The sequence below is a fragment of the Apus apus genome, chromosome 1, assembly GCF_020740795.1.
Source record: "Apus apus isolate bApuApu2 chromosome 1, bApuApu2.pri.cur, whole genome shotgun sequence".
Taxonomy (NCBI): Eukaryota; Metazoa; Chordata; class Aves; order Apodiformes; family Apodidae; genus Apus; species Apus apus.
The window spans coordinates 137,194,282-137,213,847 of record NC_067282.1 but is presented as its reverse complement, the minus strand read 5'-3'; the positions used below and the strand labels follow the sequence as shown (position 1 = coordinate 137,213,847).

Here is a 19,566-nt window from a genome sequence, read left to right as displayed (position 1 = left end):
CAGAATCACTGAATCACTGAATCATTGTGGTTGGAAAGGACCTCTGAGATCACCGAGTCCAACTATAAACACAAAAAAACCCCAAACAAACACAAACAGCCACACACACTCCACCAAAAAACACCCACAAAAACCCCCACAACCTCGGCCATTTCAGAATGCCCTGAAGTGCCACACCTATACATTTCTTGAATACCTCCAAGGACAGTGACTCAACCACCTCCTTGGGCAGTCTGTTCCAGTGCCTGACCACTCTTTCAGTAGAGAAATTTTTCCTAATACCCAATCTCAACCTCCCTTGCTGGGCCATTTCCTCTGGTCCTATTGCTACTCACTTGGGAGAAGAGGCCAACACCCACCTCACTACAACCTCCTTTCAGGTAGTTGTAGAGAGCAATAAGGTCTACTCTCAGCCTCCTCTTCTCCAAACTAAACAATCCGAGTTCCCTTAGCCACTCCTCGTATGTCTTGTTCTCTAGGCCCTTCACCAGCTTGGCAGCTCTCCTCTGAACACGCTCCAGCACATCAATGTCCTTCTCATAGTACTCCAGGTGTGGCCTCACCAGTGCTGAGTACAGGGGCACAATCATTTCTCTACTCCTTCAGGTCAGCCTGTCTTCCAGGTCCCTCTGTAAAGCCTTCCTACACTCAAGCAGATCAACACTTCCACCCAATAACCCTGGCTTGCCTCCCCTGGGACCCACCTCCATCTCTGCCCATAGCCCCCAGACCCCATTTCAGCTCAAGCCTGAGCATGCAGTGCTGATCTAAGCCATTGTGGAGGTTTGCATGTGCTGAACCCTCTCTTTTGCACTTCCTGAATTCTTGTATGGGTTTCCAGGATAAGCAAATGCTGCATGAGGCAGTTCTTCATCCAACTCTGGAAAAAAAAGGAAGCCCATTGTTGCCATAAAAATTATGAGAGCAATTTAAAGTTGGGGCCCTATAGTGGTGATTTAGAGTGCTCATTAAAATGACCTTACTTAAGTTACATATGATTAATATCATCAGGAGGTTGGTTAACCAACAGCTCGTCACAGATTAATACAGTTAATTGAATTTTGAAGTGAGCAAATAAGGGAAGGATTTAGTAGAAAGCAAGCGGAGCACATTCTCACAGCTTGATGTTGACCAGGTCAGGAAGCTTTCTCTCATGGCTGTTGAGCAAGGTAGCTTTGAAAGGTGGTTTTACACAGTGGTAATGAGAACCCTCTCCTTGTGATGTTGGCACTTCTAAAAGAAGTTGCTGAGAAATGAGGACCCTGTTTAGGGAAAACCCTGTGAAAGTGCTATGCAGACAGCAAAAATCTATTTAATTCTGCAGACACAGGTAGATTATGTTCCAGTGCCTGGAAATTAAATAGGACAGAATGACATTAGAAATAAGATACATTTTTTTCACTAGAACAATTATATTTGGGATGTTATAGGTATTTCTGTAATGTGTACTTTTAAAATCAAGACTTCACCAGTCTTGTAAAATATTTCTCTAGTGTAAAAAGGCAGATGAAGAGCTTGGTGAAGTTGCATTGTACATAATGCCAGGTATTCCATTACTTGAACAATAAAATATTTGTATGTTCTTATAGCTCAGGTAATATCCCAGACCATGTGAAGGTGATGAGGGTTTTGCCCTGGGGGTTTCACCTGAAGTATGCATGTTTTTCACTGCTGTTTTGCTATGATGCAGCACACTTTTGGACTAACTCCTGCAAAGGCCTAAGTACTCTCACCTCCCAATGACTTGCACACCTTCAATTATGCATCTATAATAACAACTCCAAACCAAGCTACTGACTAAGACTGAATGCAAAGTGTAGCTGTACAATCAGCATTAAAGACAACCCTTTGTATTTTAAATAGAAAAAAAAAACAAAAAAAACCCAAATAAATCATTACAACAGCACATCCTGGTCTACTTTTCCCCAGTTAGATATATGATACAAATAAATGACAAAATTATAACTGAGTTCTCATTAAAGGCTTCACTGAGCTGTGGAAGGAACAAGTCCTGGACACCAACTGAGATGGTGACACCAAATCAGCTGTTATGAACGCTTTTCCTTCTTGTTAGCCCTACAACAAGCTGAAACAAGAGCACCCAGAAACCTTTACCATTATTGTGAAGGTTTTTCACATTCTCGGATTCCTGTAGTAGCGTAACGCTTGCTCAGCTGTACGCCATCCCTTTTACTTAGTTTGTCAACTGAAAGTTAAATTTTAAAATACATTGGTTTTCTTTATTTAGACATTAAGTGTCTCGAGATTAAAATAGGCTCTAATCAAAGCTGCCTACTGCAGTTGGCCTCTGCCTGGCTGACTGCTCCCTGCCACTGCTGCCTCACCCTTTGCAGTTTAGTGCCTTGGCAGCCGCTTCTGGTGGGAGTCTGCTGCCACCCTCTGCCTGGAGGAGTCTGCAACCAGCTCCTGGGCTAAAGGTGATTCTTCGTGTGGTTTTTGTAAGGATTGTTTTTATTCTCAGGAGTAATGAGTAATTACTGATATCTCAGTGTTCTTATTAAAGGTTTTTTTACTATCATAATCCAATTTTTTCCTCATGAGTGTAGCTAGAGTCATATGGGAGCGTTTGGGTGAAAAAAAGGATGAGGTGCATCTTTTTTTTCAGGCATGCTACCACAGTCTTTGATTTGACTTCAATAGTTTCCACTTTCCATTATGTTTGATCAACTGCTTGATCAACAGTTCTTTGTTCAAGAAGTCAGCTTTGAATGTGAATATTAACACAGACAGTTTGGGCAACAGCAGTCTGCATACAGAAAAATCCTTCTCAGATAAACAGAAAACCAAACCTAAAAGGTATTTTAATTTCTGAAAAGTTGTAAATGAATGATATATACAAGTCTAGAAAATAAATGGAATCCATCCTTGTGTATTCATATGTTAGAATGAGGAAAGCAAAGTGTCTCCCCTTGTACTCTGTGAAAAAGAAAGTGGCTCTTTTTCTTCAGGTTCTACTACTTCCAAATTACATAGTACATTTAGCTCCATGCCTTTTTGTATTTTTAGGATCAAAGGCAAAAAACCCCCACCTTTGGATAGATCTGCTAATACATCTGAAGACAACCTGAAAATGAAACCTTGGGAATGCAAAGCTCCATTGAATGTCAACCAAGAGGGAAGAATTATCTTGATATAGTGAGAGCATAATAATGAAGCTTGTGACACATCTTTGAAGAAGGATGAGGACACAGGTGTTTGTGTGTTTGTACCCTTGGTGGAAAAAAAAATAACCACACAGACTAGCAGAAGTGCTGTATGCCATCCTGTAATAAAGAGCAGTAGACAAGGGCCAAGATGCCTATCTTGTGAGTAGAAAAAGTCAATCATGATATAAGAAACCTGCTGAAAGCAGGTGGTTGATGCTTTATGCCACAACAGAACATGAAAAACCCCCACCTCTGCAAAGAAGAGGCACATAACTGGTCTAGCACCATGAATTTTGAGTTTTTGCATGTAGCTAATGCTAAGCTCAACATGAGCCAGCAATGTGTGCTTGTGAGCCAGAAAGCCAACCAGATCCAGAAGTATGGCCAGCAGGTCAAGGGAGGTGATTCTCCCCCTTTACTTGGCTCTCATGAGACCCCACTTGGGTGTACTGTGTCTAGTTTTGGAGTCCCCAGTCTAAGAAGGACATGGAGCTGTTGGAGTGAGTCCAGAAGAGAAGGGCCACGAGGGTGATCAGAGGACAGGAGCACCTCTCTTATAAAGACAGTCTGAGAGAGTTGGGGTTATTCAGCCTGGAAAAGAGAAGGCTCCAGGGAGACCTCATAGCAGACTTACAGTATCTGAAAGTAACCTACAGGAAAGCTGGGGATGGACTTTTTACAAGGGCTTGTAGTGAGATGACAAGGGGTAATGGATTAAAACTGGAAGAAGGCAGATTTAGATTAGACATTAGGACCAGATGAGCTTCAGGGATTCCTTCCCGTCTAAACTATTTGATTCTAAGACCTTCTCCAAGCTTCTATCTGAGATCTGGAAGGCATCCCAAACTTTGACTAAGGCAACTAAGACCTATCTACTTTAGGTTCCTCAGCTAGGCACCAGTCTGTCTCTTTAGATTTCATTATTGTTATGAGGTTTCTAAATATATCACGAGCCACATTCCAGCTTCACTTTTTGAAGTAACAGTAAAGGCAAAAAGTTGGATGGAATAGTTAAACAGAGGAGAATCTGGATATCAGAGACAAAATTAAGAAGCATGAATGTGAGAATGGAAAAACTGGAATGAAATAGAATGTTAAACAGAAAGTTGCACAATTAATGGCAAATAACAGGAATTTCTGCTCCAGGATAGGAACTCCTTATCTGAAATTTTTTTAGAAGACCCTGAGTGCATCTGTTAATTTTAGATAGCTGGGAATCAGCCTTAAAAAGATGGTTTTCTGTAAATGCTGTGTGTAATCTTAGACAAGGTTAGGCATAAGGAACAGTTAATATTTCAAGGTGTGGCACTGGTGAGATTACACCTGGAATATTTTATACAATTTTAGTCATGTGTATTGATGAAATATGGATCTAGAGAGAAAACACTGTAGCCAAGGGCTCCAAGGATGCTGATGAACAATACAGACTGTTTTTCTATAAATTATGTAAGTTTATCTTGTTTACCTAATAAAATATGTTTAAAAACTGTGCTCTCTTCATTTATGGTCAAGGTTGAGTCCCAAGTATCAGATTGAGAGAGTTTTTAAAGCTAAGTGAATCTATCAGTTCAAAATGAGAATATAATTTTATCATGACTGGAAATTAAAAGAAGGTTCCTGTTTATCAGAAGACCAATCTTTTGCAGGAGCCTTAGAAGTGGATGGAGTGAGAGAGGACAATTTTTATTCTTCTCAAGGCAGTGGTTGGCCTTGTCATAGAAGGTGCTTTTGAGTTTCCAGATTAGATTTGCAATCTGGATTCCAGTTGCATTCTTATTTTACTTACACTCGCAGTCGAATTGCCCTGCCATGCAGCTTTGGCGTGACTGCCATCTTCCTTGTGACAATAACATCTCTTGCTCTAGGAAACTAAAGAGAACTGTCTGGTTGAGAGTTGCAAAAGCCAAGAGCAGTGCAAGGTATTGCTCATAGCAATATCGAAGGTTAAATGTAATTAAGATTTTCCAAAGGACAGCATTATTAAGTAGGCTGTAATTGTTCATAGCAGGTAAAATAATGGGCGTGGTGATGGGGAGGAAGGGCGCATGAACTCTAAAGAATGGACGTTTCGGTGTAACATCCAGGCAGGCAGTTGTCATAGTTCACATGGTTTAGAATTACTTCTCTGTTAACCACAACTACTTTCAGGAATCAGGCATAATGCATAAGAGAGCAATCAAATTACATACTTCCAGGAAACCAGGTCAAGTTTCCCTGGACTGAAGCTGTATGTAGGTAAAGGGCTGCTTCAAAGTGCACATAGACCCAGTATACTTTCACATTGGGTTTGCCTGTGCTGTTAATAGTGGTGAACTATAAATCTGAACAGTCTTCTAAGCACAGGTGTTTCTTGAACACCCAGTTAGTTCAATATACCCACAGCATTATGTTTTCTTTTCCCCCAGGTCCCTGACAGGCTTCAGTAGATCTTAGTTGAATAGACTTTAGCCATAGACTATGAAAACAAAACTTCATACCAAAACACGTTTTAGCTATCAGTGATTAGGTGTCCTTTTAAAGTTGGTGCCCCCCATTTTTAAATGCCAAGAAGGTACAAACTATTATAATCTTGACAAGATCAGAAAAAAAGGTGCTTCACCAGAATATACAAAAGGAACACACTTGCACATTTTCTGCCAAATTAATTTTTTACCACTGTGGATAAACATGCATTTTGAGACCTTTAACAGAGGGCAGAACTGGGAGGAGACAAGATTAGAACTGCCTAAACCGTAGTTTGTGTTAGTAGTTAATGATTTGTCTACCAGGTAACAGCCCAGCTTTGCTTAAGAAGAGAATACTCTGACTTTTGAGCATTTGTGTGCTAGTATAACTGCTGTTGTTGTGGATACAGAACCTAGGTAGGAACTTCTTAATTATTCTTTTTGTTTGCCTTAACCTTAAAATGTTGCCATTCACTCTTTCCAGCTAAAGAACATTACATGTGTAGTAGTAGTTGCACTTCCTGTGACCAGTAACACCAGTAACATTCCTGTTGCACATGTCAGTGCTTTAATGATGGCATCATACCTATGTATGTGTGTCTGTGAACAGTAACCATCATGCATTCTGAACAATGCAAGCAGCAGTGAGGCCTGCACAGTGATACTCATTTATCTTATTAGGTTAACTTGAAAGCTCTTCTTATTATTCCTTAATGTATTTAAAAACCAATAAGACAATTGTATTGGCACTGCAGTTAGTGTATATCAATACAATTACATAAATTACTGGATTAAATGTTACTCTTGATTTCTGATTTGCTTGTCTACGGGATGGTGGCATAGCCTGTGAGAGTGCAGCTGCGGTGAGGAACAGTTCAAAAACTTACACTGTCTTTGCTGGATTCTGAAAATCCCTCAGTCGTTGTTTTGGGATTTTTTTATAGGAACCTGCAAAACCTATGGCCGCCTATTGTCTTGACCTTTGTAAATTAATTACCTGTTGTTCATAATAAGGTGTTTAAATTGGTGCTCTTATTCATTATAATTTGCATATTAGTAGGGGGTAGAAAACCAAGCTTGAATTTTTTTAATTTTCACTGGTGAACAGATCTTCCTAGCTGGCACAGAGTTAGGCCGTGGCCCCTCTAAGGTCATATACCCTGAAGCACTGAAAAATTCTGAGGCTGTCCGTTGCAAGGCTGGCTGCAGGATCCTGGAACAATATCTCAAGGTGCCGTGTACTTCCCATGACACTGAAAGCTCTCAGCTCCCACCAACACAAATGATCCACACTGACTATTAGTTAATACTCTCGGTCTTCTGCCACCTGAAGGGTTTCTCAGAAGACACTGTACTGAGCACAAGATAATTGAGTTTGTTGAATGTTCCTTGGGTATGATACAAAAGTGAGTAGGAAAAGTGTTAACTTTCATTCTTACAGTATGGCTTAGAGGTTTTTGTGTGTTTTTGTTGTTTGTTTTTTTTTTCTGTTATGTTTGCTTTTGGGGAGAGGATTGTCTTCTTCCCTCAGGAAGGAATTCAGAGTGATTTTAATTTAGGTTGATTGACTATCTAACCAATGTCAATATGTTATTTGACTGATCTCATCTTTCTGCTAATGCAACTACCTCAACTACTTCTGCTGCAGCAAAATGGCTTGTGCAGGCAAAAGGTAATAGTTTGAGACAATTTATTAGTGAAAGGACACATTTGTTGCAGAAAGCTTCATACTTTTCTTTTTCATGCAACTAGATGCATGGTTTGTTAAACATGGAAAATATGCTAGTGACATAAATCTAAAATAACAGCTTTATCAATACTTGTAATTGTCAGGCTAAACAGCAAATGTATGCTGACATTAATTGTGAATTGATCTTTTAATTTTTTTTCTAGTCTTGTGACATGGCATTTCTCCAGTCCTTATCTCTTCTGTGTCCAGCAGATTTCCATGTGGGTCAGGGTCAACTGAGGTTGAGAGATGCTGCCAGCAGCTCCAAATGTCGATCGTTGCACACAGCTCACTCTAACATTTCTCCAACACAGCTGCATCATCTTCTTGCTTCTTTACCACTGTCCTAGCCTTCCTCAGTGAAAGCAACACTATCTCTAGCAGCATCTTTGCAAAGCAATGATAAGATATATAATTCACCACTGACAGGAGCTGGTCATCCTCATTCTTGCCTGAGAGTTCTTCCTCTGGATTACCTGAGATTCTGAGCACCAAGAGTACTGAGACAACTAACTTCCACCATCTGGCTGGATCACACTTTTCCATGTACACAGAGCAGCTAGAGCCCTGTTAAGATATATTTTATTTTTCTTCTCTTTTTTCATCCTTTATCTTGCCTGGTACCCTAACCTTTGCCTCTGGTTGCATTTCTGACTATTTTCCTCTAATCATAGAATAATTTTTTGTTGGAAAAGATCTTTAAGATCGAGTCCAACCATTAACCTAACTCTACCAAATCCAGTGCTAAACCACGTCCCTAAGTACCACATCTACACATCTTTTAGGGATGTGTACATCTACACAACTCTAGGGATGGTGACTCAACCACCTCACTGGACAGCCTGTTCCAATGTTTAGCAATTCCTTCAGTGAAAAAGTTTCTTCCAATATCTAATCTAAACCTCTCCTAGTGCAACTTCAGGCCATTTCCTCTTGTCCTATCACTTGTTATTTGGAAGAAGAGATCAACCCCCACCTCTTTACAACCTCCTTTCAAGTAGTTGCAGAGAGCAATAAGGTCTCCCCTTTGCCTTCTCTTCTCCAAACTAAACGAAATAACCCCAGTTCCCTCAAACACTCTTTATACGACTTGTTGTCCAGACCCTTTACCAGCTTCGTTGCTCTTCTTTGGACTCGTTCCAGCACCTCTTGTAGTGAGGGGCCCAAAACTTAACAGAGTGCTCAAGGTGAGGCATCACCAGTGCTGAGTACAGGGGCACTATCATTTCCCTAGTTCTACTGACCACACTATGTCTGATACAAGCAGGATGCTGTTGGCCTTCTTTGCCACCTGGGCACACTGCTGGCTCATATTCAGCCAGGTGTCAATCAACACCCCCATGTCCTTCTCTACCATGGAGGTTTCCAGCCACTCTTCCCCAAGCCTGTAGCGTTGCATAGGGTTGTTGTGGCCCAGGTGCAGGACCCAACACTTGAACCTCATACAGTTGGCCTTGGCCCATTGATCCAGCCTGTCCAGGTACCCCTGTAGAGCCTTCCTACCCTCAGGCAGATCAACACTCTCTCCCATCTTGGTGTTGTCTGCAAACTTACTGAGGGTGCACTGGATCCCCTCATTCAGATAACTGATAAAGATACTAAAGAGAACTGGCCCAAACACAGCCCTGGGGAACACCACTTGTGACCGGCCGTCAGCTGCATTTAACTCCATTCATCACAACTCTTTGGGGCCAACCATCCAGCCAGTTTTTTTACCCAGAGAGGAGTACAGCAGTCTAATCAATAAGCATCCAGTTTCTCCAGGAGAATGTGGTGGGAAATGGTGTCAAAGGCTTTACAAAAGTCCAGGTAAACAGCATCCACAGCCTTTCCCTCATCCACTAAGTGGGTCACCTTGTCAGAACTATGCCACCATGTGTAACTGTCTAACCTACTCTTGGATACTTACTGCTTGCTCTTTTAAATCTTACCGTCTTATCTTCTCACGCCTTCACAGTCTTTCTCTGAAGCATTTATTGGGATAGTCACCTTATATCTAAACTTCTTCAGTTACATGTATGCATAAATGACTATCTTACTGTTTAGTCTACTTTGTCTCTTATTTCTATCTTCATGGTTCCCTGCCTTTACTTCTTCTCTCCTTATATTTTGATTCTAAGTCATGTTGTATCTTCAAACTCTCAAAAAAGCCACTTATTTACTTACATGACCTGCAATGACAGGCTACTGCAGAACCTTATTGTAGTCATTAGTGTATGATAATAAAAAGTAAAAGCAAGTATCTTCAGATTAAATTGGGACAGATACATTTTACAGGACCAGATGCTCAAAAGTATTGATGTACTAACTTTTTCGGAAGACTAATAATCTAATTTCATAAGCATTTCTGTTGGTAGATGTAAAGACTCAAGGAAATATTTTCCTGTACTTCTTATTCCTATCTATCTGAGGAGGCAAGGGGAAGGAAAAGCTTTTTTGTTGTTGTTTTTGTCCAGGTATGTTTTCTGACCCAGACTTACAACACAGCCACAGAAGCAGTGGAACTGGCATGAATCAAGAATTTGGGAAGCAGATACGAGCTGTGGGAAAGGAGTTGTTCATGCCAGCAGTAGTACCTAAGGACTTGCTCATAAACTTAGCCCAAGAAAATCCTAAATAGTTTAAGCTTCTGTTTGGGAATTTGTCTTATACATCCTTAAGTACTATCCTCCATCTGAGTTGAGAAAAATGTTCTTCACCATCATGCATTAGAGCAATACTACCCTTTTAAATGCTCTGACATATATTACTCTGCCATATGGCCTGTAGTAGAGCAATTTGTAATTGCAGATGGACTTTTTCCAGCACTGGAAAAGTTCATCCAACTTTCTTCAGCTCCATTCAAGCATGGAAAACCTCTCTTTGTGTGATTCCTCCTCCCCTCAACCCCCCTCTTCTTCACCCTTTTCTCAAATGAGGAGACTACTGTGAAAGGTGAAATAAATCAGTTCCTGTGAGCTATGATTTCTGAGTTCTGACCTGGGGACATTAGCTTCAATATTCCTGTCTCCCCTGTGTGTAAAGATCTGCAGATCTGAAGAGGATTTGTTTCAAGTGACCCATTTTCTCCAAGGGGCTCTGCAGTGGCATCTGGATCTTCCTTCAGAAATCTGTTCTGTTTGTAATTGGAGTTGCACAAACGGGCAAGTGTTTTCATTCTTTAAAGAAATGTTGCAAATAGAAACATAGACTTCCCTTACAGCTTTTCACTGAAGTGTTATTTTTAATTGTCTAGTCATCTCTCAGACACAGTTTTTAAAAAAAATGAGAAAAGAAAAAGGTGAAGTATTGTATTATTCATTGCAATAAAACCAATTTCACCGTAATAATGAAAAAAAAGGCTTTCAACAATAAAAAAATGTGTTATATCAAAGGAAGGCAAAGTTTTGTTATTTATGGCTACAAAGTGTGCACTTCCCAGGGGAACTGGAGCAGTTCTGCTTAACTGTTGAGTTGCATATAATTTCGTGCATCAGGGGATATAGACAACACTGTGGGAACAGAAGCGTATTAAGGATATCCTGTATACTATTGCAAGAAGAAAAAAACATATAATATCCTTATACGAGGTCAGCTAGCTACAATATTATAGATTATTATTATTATTATTATTATTATTATTATTATTATTATTATTATTATTATTATTATTATTATTATTATTATTATTATTATTATTGTCTTTAAGAATTGCTTCCAACAGGCTAATGTGAAGGAATAAGTCAGATGGCATGGTGTTACTACAGAGATCCTATCAAAATGATGGTGGAGTCCTAAGCGTCGTGGCCTGCAAATTAAAATCTTCCCCAGCACTCCCTGCGTGGGGAAGCACTGATGCTTTGTTGATCCTTAGGGTTTATTTTTATTTTTGGATAGAGACTTCGTGTCTTACTCTTCTGTGGAAATTCTCTTTTTAGCATTAAAAGTCATTCTAGACTGAAAAAAAGGAGGGTCGTGGCAGTGGGGGGAGGGAGGGAAGAACCATTTCACTTGAAAAGAAAGATGTCAAAACCAGATACATTAGAATTTAAACAAATACACACTTTGAAACACCCAAGTCATGGAGCCAAATCCTTTCCAATGCAAAGATTCAGTTTCAACATCTCAGCATTTTCCTGTAACTACTGTTTCATCAGAAAGGTCTTAAGCAACTCTGTTTTGAAATATGTGCTTTTATATTTATTATTGTTTTCTCTTGGGTTCAGATCAGTCAGTGAAGAACTCAACCATGACAGTGGAACTCGAATCCAGCAATGTCGTCAACTCAAATCAGGAAGCAAAACCTGTCCAGCTTTTGGATGATGAAGTAAACAAAAATCTGCCAGTCAAAAAGGAGACTGCCTGTTGCAATGGCTTGAAGGTTTGGTGCTTTCTCAATATCACCACAAATTACCGTTATTATATGTTAAGAAATGTTGTTCAAGATATGCTATGCCAGGTTACTTCTTTCCTGTTCCCCCTATCTTTTCTGGAACTGGATACACACTGGAGGTAAAGGGGACACTTTGATCTTAGCTTTGTCCTAAGGAAAATTAAAATACCTGATCTACTATATTTATTCACAAGTTCCTCATAGGTGGATCCCCTTTTTGGTCATTAGACAGAGGTAACAACCTAGAGTGCAAGACTTGAAGCAACTTAAAGTAAGTGGCTACAATACACTGTTGTCTGGTGGTTGATATCACCACTCATTCTTGCAGGGCCAAATTAAGATGAGGTGAACCATATCCCAGGACTTTTATCTAATCCAGAGCTGCAGGTCAAACAGTGCACTGATTCCCACAAGCACAAAAGCTTTCAGGATTGACTGAACAAAGCAAGTAAACTAATGAGAATTTTGCTCTTGTTTTAAAGCCTTGGTATTTATTGCTGCTGCCAGAGCTTTTGACACTGATGTGTTTGTGTTTATGTTTTGATGACTTCTTCAGCTAGCGTAATCTCAGGTTAAATTCCATACACTCAGTGGAGTTGCAACAGGGACACATTTGTCCCTATGAAAAGGTCTGGAAGATGAAAGTTTAATGGAAAAGAAATAGGTAATTGCAAGCTTCTCAAACATCCAAAATAGTTTGTCTCAAAAAACAGGCAAAGATTGTCATATTTCTTATTTTATCTGACTCACATTTGCCACCCGTATACACCTGTAAAAATAGAACCTGATATCTCTGAGAGACTCACCGGACTAACTTTACCATCATATAAGCAGGCAATGCTGCAAGTCTGTGGATCCATATCTAATTCATGGCAATTAGAGTTTAATAAACCAAATAAAAGACAAACTGTTATCCTCCCTCATCTTCCCATCAAACATTTTCTGGTTTACCTGGGGATTACGTTTTCAAACCCAAAGTACCCAAGTCGTTTTTGTTTCTGTTTCCATGCTTATCAGCAGTTTGTGATTTCAGCCAAAATCCCTGAAAGCACTGCTGGCATAAGGTGAAAAATCTGGGTCTCTCAGACTTTTTGACATTCGAGCTCAGGAAATACAAAACATGTCAGGACAAAGTCCACAGGTGTGAGATTTTTCTCATCATTCCTGACAAAAATTAATAGACCTATTTTCAAGGTTTTGCTTCCAGGATTGGCTTAATTTCTTACAGTAGATAATATTGCAAAGTCTAAATCTATATTTACTTTTGTTTATTCACCCAGTGTTGTGTTATATTAGAACTTTTACCCAGTGAGCAGTAAGTCTATTTGTTTTTTGAACTATGTTGAAACAGTTGGATGATATTTAAACAAATTTAGTTTAACTTTCTATCAAATACATCTTTACTCACAAAAGCCACAATACGTGTTGGTGGAAGCAACTATAAAATAATAAAGGATATTAAACTTTCCCTTATGAGGTATGTGATATACCAGCAACATGGCCATAATCCACACAATTCAAAATATATGATCAGAAACAGAGATTTACTTGATCAATCTGTACCACCTCCCACATACAGGGAGAACATAAAAACTTGCATAGTCTTTATTTTGTTGTCATGGCTATCTATATGTTTGAGTTAGAACCAATTATGGACTGGCCTAAAATTTGTGACCTATGGTCCAAGCAGAAAATAATTTGGTCTTAGATTAAAGTTAGATTGGACTACTATCAGTGTATCTATCCTAATTAGGTATTGTATCTCTGGCAAACTACATTTCTGCAATGTATGGAAATTTCACCACTTTGGCTGCCCAACAATGGGCCTCATCTTTTTTGTTAAAATTAACCACAGGATGTCAATAAGGTCAGTAGTCCCTAGTGAGTTGTTTGCTAAATTTAAGTTCCATAGTCCATCCGATTTCTGCTTTGGAAAACCTCTGGCCAGCAATGCAGGGAAAATCCGGCTTTCTGGTCACTCAAATGGCTATTCCAAACCTGACCTCTGAAGCAAGCGGCTGCCTCTAGTGCAGCATTTACCACCAGCCCTCTCCAGCAGGAAAAACCAGAGCAGGGGGCAAATGGTGCTGAGATACCTTCCCGATGCTCCATAGCATTAGGATATGGGAAAATTCACACACAACATTGTCACTGCAATTTGAGTAACAAACTTACAGCATGATGATGATTGCTCCACACAGTTTTAAACATATTTGATCCCTCTGTGACCAGTTTCCCTACCTCTACCTCCCATTTTCTGTCTTAATCTTTCTTCAGGTATTTCTCGCTGCTTTATCATTCAGCTACTTGAGTAAAGCATTGTCTGGTACCATTATGAAAAGTTCCATCACTCAGATTGAACGAAGGTTTGACCTGACATCCTCTACCGTTGGTTTCATCGATGGGAGCTTTGAGATGGGTAATTGATATTCCATAATGTACAGAAAACTGTTCAGAGAAACACGAGGAACAGCATCTGGCATTAATTTTGGTTCATTACTTTCCAGGTAACTTGCTGGTGATTGCATTTGTAAGCTACTTTGGAGATAAACTTCATAGGCCCAAAGTAATAGCTGCTGGATGCTTTACTATGACTCTGGGATGTCTTTTAACAGCAATGCCTCATTTCTTCATGGGATAGTAAGTACTAATCAAGGTTAATTTAGGTAACCTAACACTGGAATTGGATACTGCTTTCTGGGTTTTGAATGAAACTTGTTTTTATTAAAGTCTTCGATTTCCAAAGGCCTATAGAGCCTCACATCTATGTGCAATGAATCATGCTTGACACAGGTATTACTGTCCATTATATCTGGTTGAAAATATATGGCTCCTCTGAAGTAAAAGTTCAAGTTCTCAAAAAAAAAAGGCAATCAAAGTGCTTTAGATTTCAGCCAGACTTCTTCAGAAAAGAGACAAAGGAGGAAATTATTTTATGAAATAATATGAATTTATTTTTTCAGGATTATTTTTTTATTTTTACATCTATGGAAATCTTATGGAAATTTAAGTTTCAAACAAAGCATATTGTTCCTTGAACAGTCTTCAACCATACTACTTTGCTGATGCTATTGCTTTAATGAAACATATACTCTTCCTGAATGGCTAACTGTAAGAACACTGTATTGGGAAAATCAGTGTTAACCTAAGAATGTTAACCTAGTTATCACTGGTTACTAATAGAGATGTCAGAATCATGCAGGCATTAAAGTAATTATGAAGCACAGTAAGTTATGAAGGATATAGATTCTACCTGTATGATTTCCAGAATAAGATGAAACTTGTGCTGTTTTAAACAGGATATCAAAGCTCTGAGCTGATGACTTCTTATTAAGTGACATCTCTATGTGAAATTTGACCTAATTTGTAGTAACACGTATCTCTCCTGCAAAAATCAAGGATTCAGAGCTTAGTTGTTGAAGGAACCAACCTACAAATGTGCTCATTAGTAGAATTACACTCCTTGAAAGAGGAAACCAGAGCCTTTTTTGTGTAAGATGGTGTATTTTGCTCTCATGTAGCAAACAGCTGCTCCTCATGCAAAGGAGCCTTTGAGGTTCACGCCAAGCCTGCAGATGATCATTGCTGGTAGAACTGGAACCAGGGGTTTTCCTGTTTCAAATGCACATGACTGGTTAAACTGTTTTTCTGTGGCTGACTAAGCTAATTTTTATTCATATTCCTCAGGCTCAGAGATTTACCACTTACTGCAATAGTATTTCTAGCCACAGCTTTGATGCAGCAATAGCATATTTCTGTTGCTATCTTTAATGTATTACAACAATTTTATGTGTCTGACTGCAAAAAGAAAACTAAGGAATACTGTTTTTTATTGTGATAGTGGAACTTGCAGTAGCATCAGACTGTATTTTCCACTGCTTAGGCCAAACTATGTGTCTTGCTCATCTACACCAGGAAACCCATACAGTTTCTCACATACCTGTGCCTGAATTTTTATGAAGAAATTGTTATACACTGTCTGTGCTGAGGAATGCTCTTTGTTTCAGCCTGAAAAGTAAGCCTATTTGGTCTAGAGCCAGCTCAGTTCTTAGCATGTGTGCTTTACCATGTTGAGCTGCTTAAGCTAATTGTACTTTGCACCTCAGCAGGGCTCATATCTGTGAAAAGGATCATGCTAAAGCAGCCAAACAGCTTCCAGCACCTGAACTGCTCAGCTGCCACCCCACATCATTGCTGTAAATACAGCCAAAGAGTGTCTTTTAGCTAATAACTTTTTTGACCTGCTGCTATAAAACAGCTGTTTATAAAGCCAATGCCAATTACTAGGCAAATAGGTACCTCCTGAGGGTGACTCCTCCCTTCTTCACTCCTCTCCTCCCTCACGACCCCAAAACACATCTACAGAGAAGATACTCATGCTCACACTGAAGCATTCTTCTTTTTCCCTTTGGTTGTGGGATCAGTACAGGGGGTTTGTTAGGACCTGATCCTAAATTTTCATACCAACATTTCAATCCTACCTGAATTACTGTCAAAAGACCTTTTGAATGTTTCCACTTAAAATGTTATGTATTCTAGACAGATGATTCTAACTGCTATTTGTTTTCTATTTTAATAGTTTTGTTTTCCAAAATGGGCTTAAATAAGCTTCTTTTTTGTTTCTTTGTTAGCACTTTTGACTTACAGTTAAACAGATACCTTTCTCTTTAGGGAGACAGCACTCAAGTGATTCCTGCCCTACTATACCAATATCACCCTTGTGAACACTGCTTCTAAACATACTATTGTGTGTTTTCAGCTATAAGTATGAGACAACATCACATACAGTCTCTTCAGACAACTCAACCGGCAGCACAACTCCCTGCTCCCCCCATCAAGGTGTGAATGAAAGCTCGTTGGAATTCTCTCAATCAGGTAAGGAGCTGTAAGTACAAATAGAGGAGCTATTTTTAGCCTTGGTTGCGAGTGGAGTCATTGCCCCATGCAAGATGCTCGGTTAGATATACATCTTCAGTCTCTGCCTGTCTGGGAAGATTACCACTTTGTGCACTTCATTTGGAGAAGAAACATCCAGCAAACACAAATCACTAGGATCTAGATGCCCAGTTTCTTATGTGCAAACTTCCAAATTACAGTAAAATCACCATAACACTGAAGAAGCTGCTGAGCCTGTGCAAAGAAATTTCTGAAGGGATTCAATTACCCAGCACCTGGAGTTGGGGAGGTGGAAGAGATAGTGTGAGAGGACTTGAAATTATACAGAGTTACTTGGAAATAAATGGAGATTTCTATGACTGAATAGAATACAGCTCTTTTACATGCTGCTTTGCATGTGACATAGGTAGAGAAAGAGCCAAGTTCTGCCCTAGAAATAATCTCAACCTTCTCACATTAAAAATGTTATATATGCCAGATAATATATTTAGGACAATATCAATCTGCCATTTTTTTACATATACATTTTTTCTGATGGGAGATATTTGTGTTTCTAGAAACTAAATACAATGAAGGTGGAGGAAAGTGTTATTATTAAATATTATTATTAAAAGGTAAAATGAGTTTGATGGCCTTTTGTTGATCTTCCAGGAGCATAATACTGTTAATAGCTGAAATACTAAACTGTAATTATTTCATGTGCTGAATTCCCTGTCATTTGTCACTGTTTTCTATTCAACTTTTTCCATTTGCAAAGAGGTAAGCTCTAATTATCTGCAGGCTGTCAGAAGGAACCATCATCATATATGTGGATATATATCTTACTGGGAAACATGTTACGTGGGATTGGTGAGACACCAATAACACCATTGGGCATCTCTTATCTTGCTGATTTTGCTAAAGAAGAGGACATTCCCGTGTACGTAGGTAATGTCAATGTGATGTAAACTGAGAGATTCGTAGTGTAACAGGTCAACCATTTTCTGCAGAAGAAAACATTCAGCCATTAAAATGTATGAGCATCTGTTTCATTCTATTTTCAGGATTTGTGCACACTACAGCCATGATGGGCCCAATGTTTGGTTTCCTGTTGGGATCTTTATGTGCAAAACTGTATGTGGATATTGGATTTGTAGATTTAGGTAAGAAAAATATAAAGTCATGGCTAATCCCTCCAATGCCACAGAGAATGCCTATATGCTCAACAGCAATCTACATAATTCAGGTTAGCAGAAGATGGTCTCAGCAGAAATTTTTCAGCCCTAAAGGGTTTCCTTGCTCAGGGTCTGTATGCCACCTATTTTTGTTTCTTACATGTTGGATAAGGACCTCTGTGTTGTCATGCATGCCACAGAATAGCAGCCAGCCTAAGATGTAGAAAGGTAGATGAAGCATAACACCACACAGGGTATGATTCCTGATGCCTTCACTTACATGAATGATCTCTCATTTGATCCTTACCACTGGAAGTCGGACATTGTAAAATGTAGCTATTTTAGCAGATAAAGGGAAGGAATGTTCAACTTCATTTAGTTAACTTGTATCTGTTCTGCTCCATTCTAGGAAGCATCACTATCACCCCACAAGATTCCCGCTGGGTGGGTGCATGGTGGCTTGGTTTTTTAATAGGTGGAATAGCCAGTTTCCTAGCAGCTCTTCCATTTTGCTTTCTGCCAAAGAGTCTAAAGAAGCCAGAGGAAGCCAAGGATGTCCAAGATTCATGTCGTCTTTTGGAAAATACAGATGTCACAAGGACAGCACTTCCTACAAAACCTATGGCAAGGAAGTGGTCAGTAGTACTGAAAGGCAAGTGTTTTGCATCTTGCATGAATGTGAAATGCAATAGACACAACATACAGAGGGAATGTAAGAGTTCTGCAAAATATTTTGCCTCCCCTGCTCTTCAGTTGAAACTAGTTAGTTATCCCTAGGAAGGGAGGGGTGTGTTAAGGATTAGGAGAAGTCAAAGAGCTTCTTTGGAAGTGTGATGTTCTGCATGCATCACCTGCAATGCATCATCATCTGAGTTGCACCTACCTCTAAAATTTTGTGCTAGAAGAAATTTGAACAGTGGAAGAATTGTTTCTGTGTCTAGACTTAAAGAAAATATTTCCACAGAATCATAGGATGGTTTGGAGTTGGAAGGGACTGTAGAGATCGTCTAGTTCAAAACCCTCTGCCAAGGGTAGAAACACCTCCCATTAGACCAGGTTGCTCAAAGTCTCATCCCACCTGGCCTTGAACAGTTCCAAGGAGGGGGCATCCACAACTGCCCCAGGCAACTGGTGTCTCACCATCCTCAAAGTAAAGAATTTCTTCCTAATGTCTAGCCTAAATCTAGCCTCTTTCTACTTAAAACTGTCATCACCTGTTCTATTGCTACAAGCTCCTGTAAAAAGTCCATCCCCATCCTTCCCGTAGGCCACCTTCAGATATTGGAAGGCTGCTATGAGGTCTCCCTGGAGCCTTCTCTTCTCCAGGCTGCACAACCCCCGTTCTCTCAGCCTGTCTTTATAGGAGAGGTACTCCTGCCCTCTGATCACCCTCGTGGCCCTCCTCTGGACTTGCTTCAAGAGCTCCATGTCCTTCCTGGCTTGGGGGCTCCAGAACTGAACACAGTACTCCAGGTGGGGTTTTGCAAGAGCAGAGTAGAGGGATAGAATCTCTTCCCTTGACCTGCTGGCCATCTTTTGATGCAGCCCAGGGCACAGCTGGCTTTCTGGGAAGCAAGTGCACATTTCTGGCTCACATTGAGCTTTTAATCAACGAATGACCCCTAGCCCTTCTCCTCAAGACTGTTCTTAATCCATTTTTTGACCAGCCTGTAATTGTAGTTAGGATTGCCCAAGACCATGTGAAAGACCTTGCACTTGGCCTTGTTTATCTTCATGAGTTTGGCATGGGCCCACCTCTCAAGACTGTCAAGGTCCCTCTGGATGGCCTCCCTTCCCTCCAGTG

At 39.9% G+C, this 19,566-nt stretch overlaps 1 protein-coding gene across 7 annotated transcripts in view; it reads left to right on the top strand.

Annotated features, from left to right (window-relative positions):
* Nucleotides 1-19,566, top strand: part of SLCO1C1 (solute carrier organic anion transporter family member 1C1) — a 65,574-nt gene that overhangs the window by 36,769 nt on the left and 9,239 nt on the right. Inside the window, exons 1-9 of one of the 7 annotated variants that reach the window (XM_051615182.1) lie at nt 5,928-6,028; nt 10,365-10,483; nt 11,546-11,700; nt 13,990-14,131; nt 14,220-14,352; nt 16,472-16,587; nt 17,389-17,535; nt 17,652-17,750; nt 18,172-18,414. In XM_051615182.1, the coding sequence (XP_051471142.1) occupies nt 11,569-11,700; nt 13,990-14,131; nt 14,220-14,352; nt 16,472-16,587; nt 17,389-17,535; nt 17,652-17,750; nt 18,172-18,414 (1,012 nt within the window). In that variant the 5' untranslated portion in view covers nt 5,928-6,028; nt 10,365-10,483; nt 11,546-11,568. Of the gene's footprint in view, nt 1-5,914; nt 6,029-6,714; nt 6,843-6,923; nt 7,018-10,364; nt 10,484-11,545; nt 11,701-13,989; nt 14,132-14,219; nt 14,353-16,471; nt 16,588-17,388; nt 17,536-17,651; nt 17,751-18,171; nt 18,415-19,566 lie in introns of those variants that run through there. The other 6 variants (XM_051615190.1, XM_051615174.1, XM_051615199.1 and 3 more) reach the window with 6 other exon arrangements.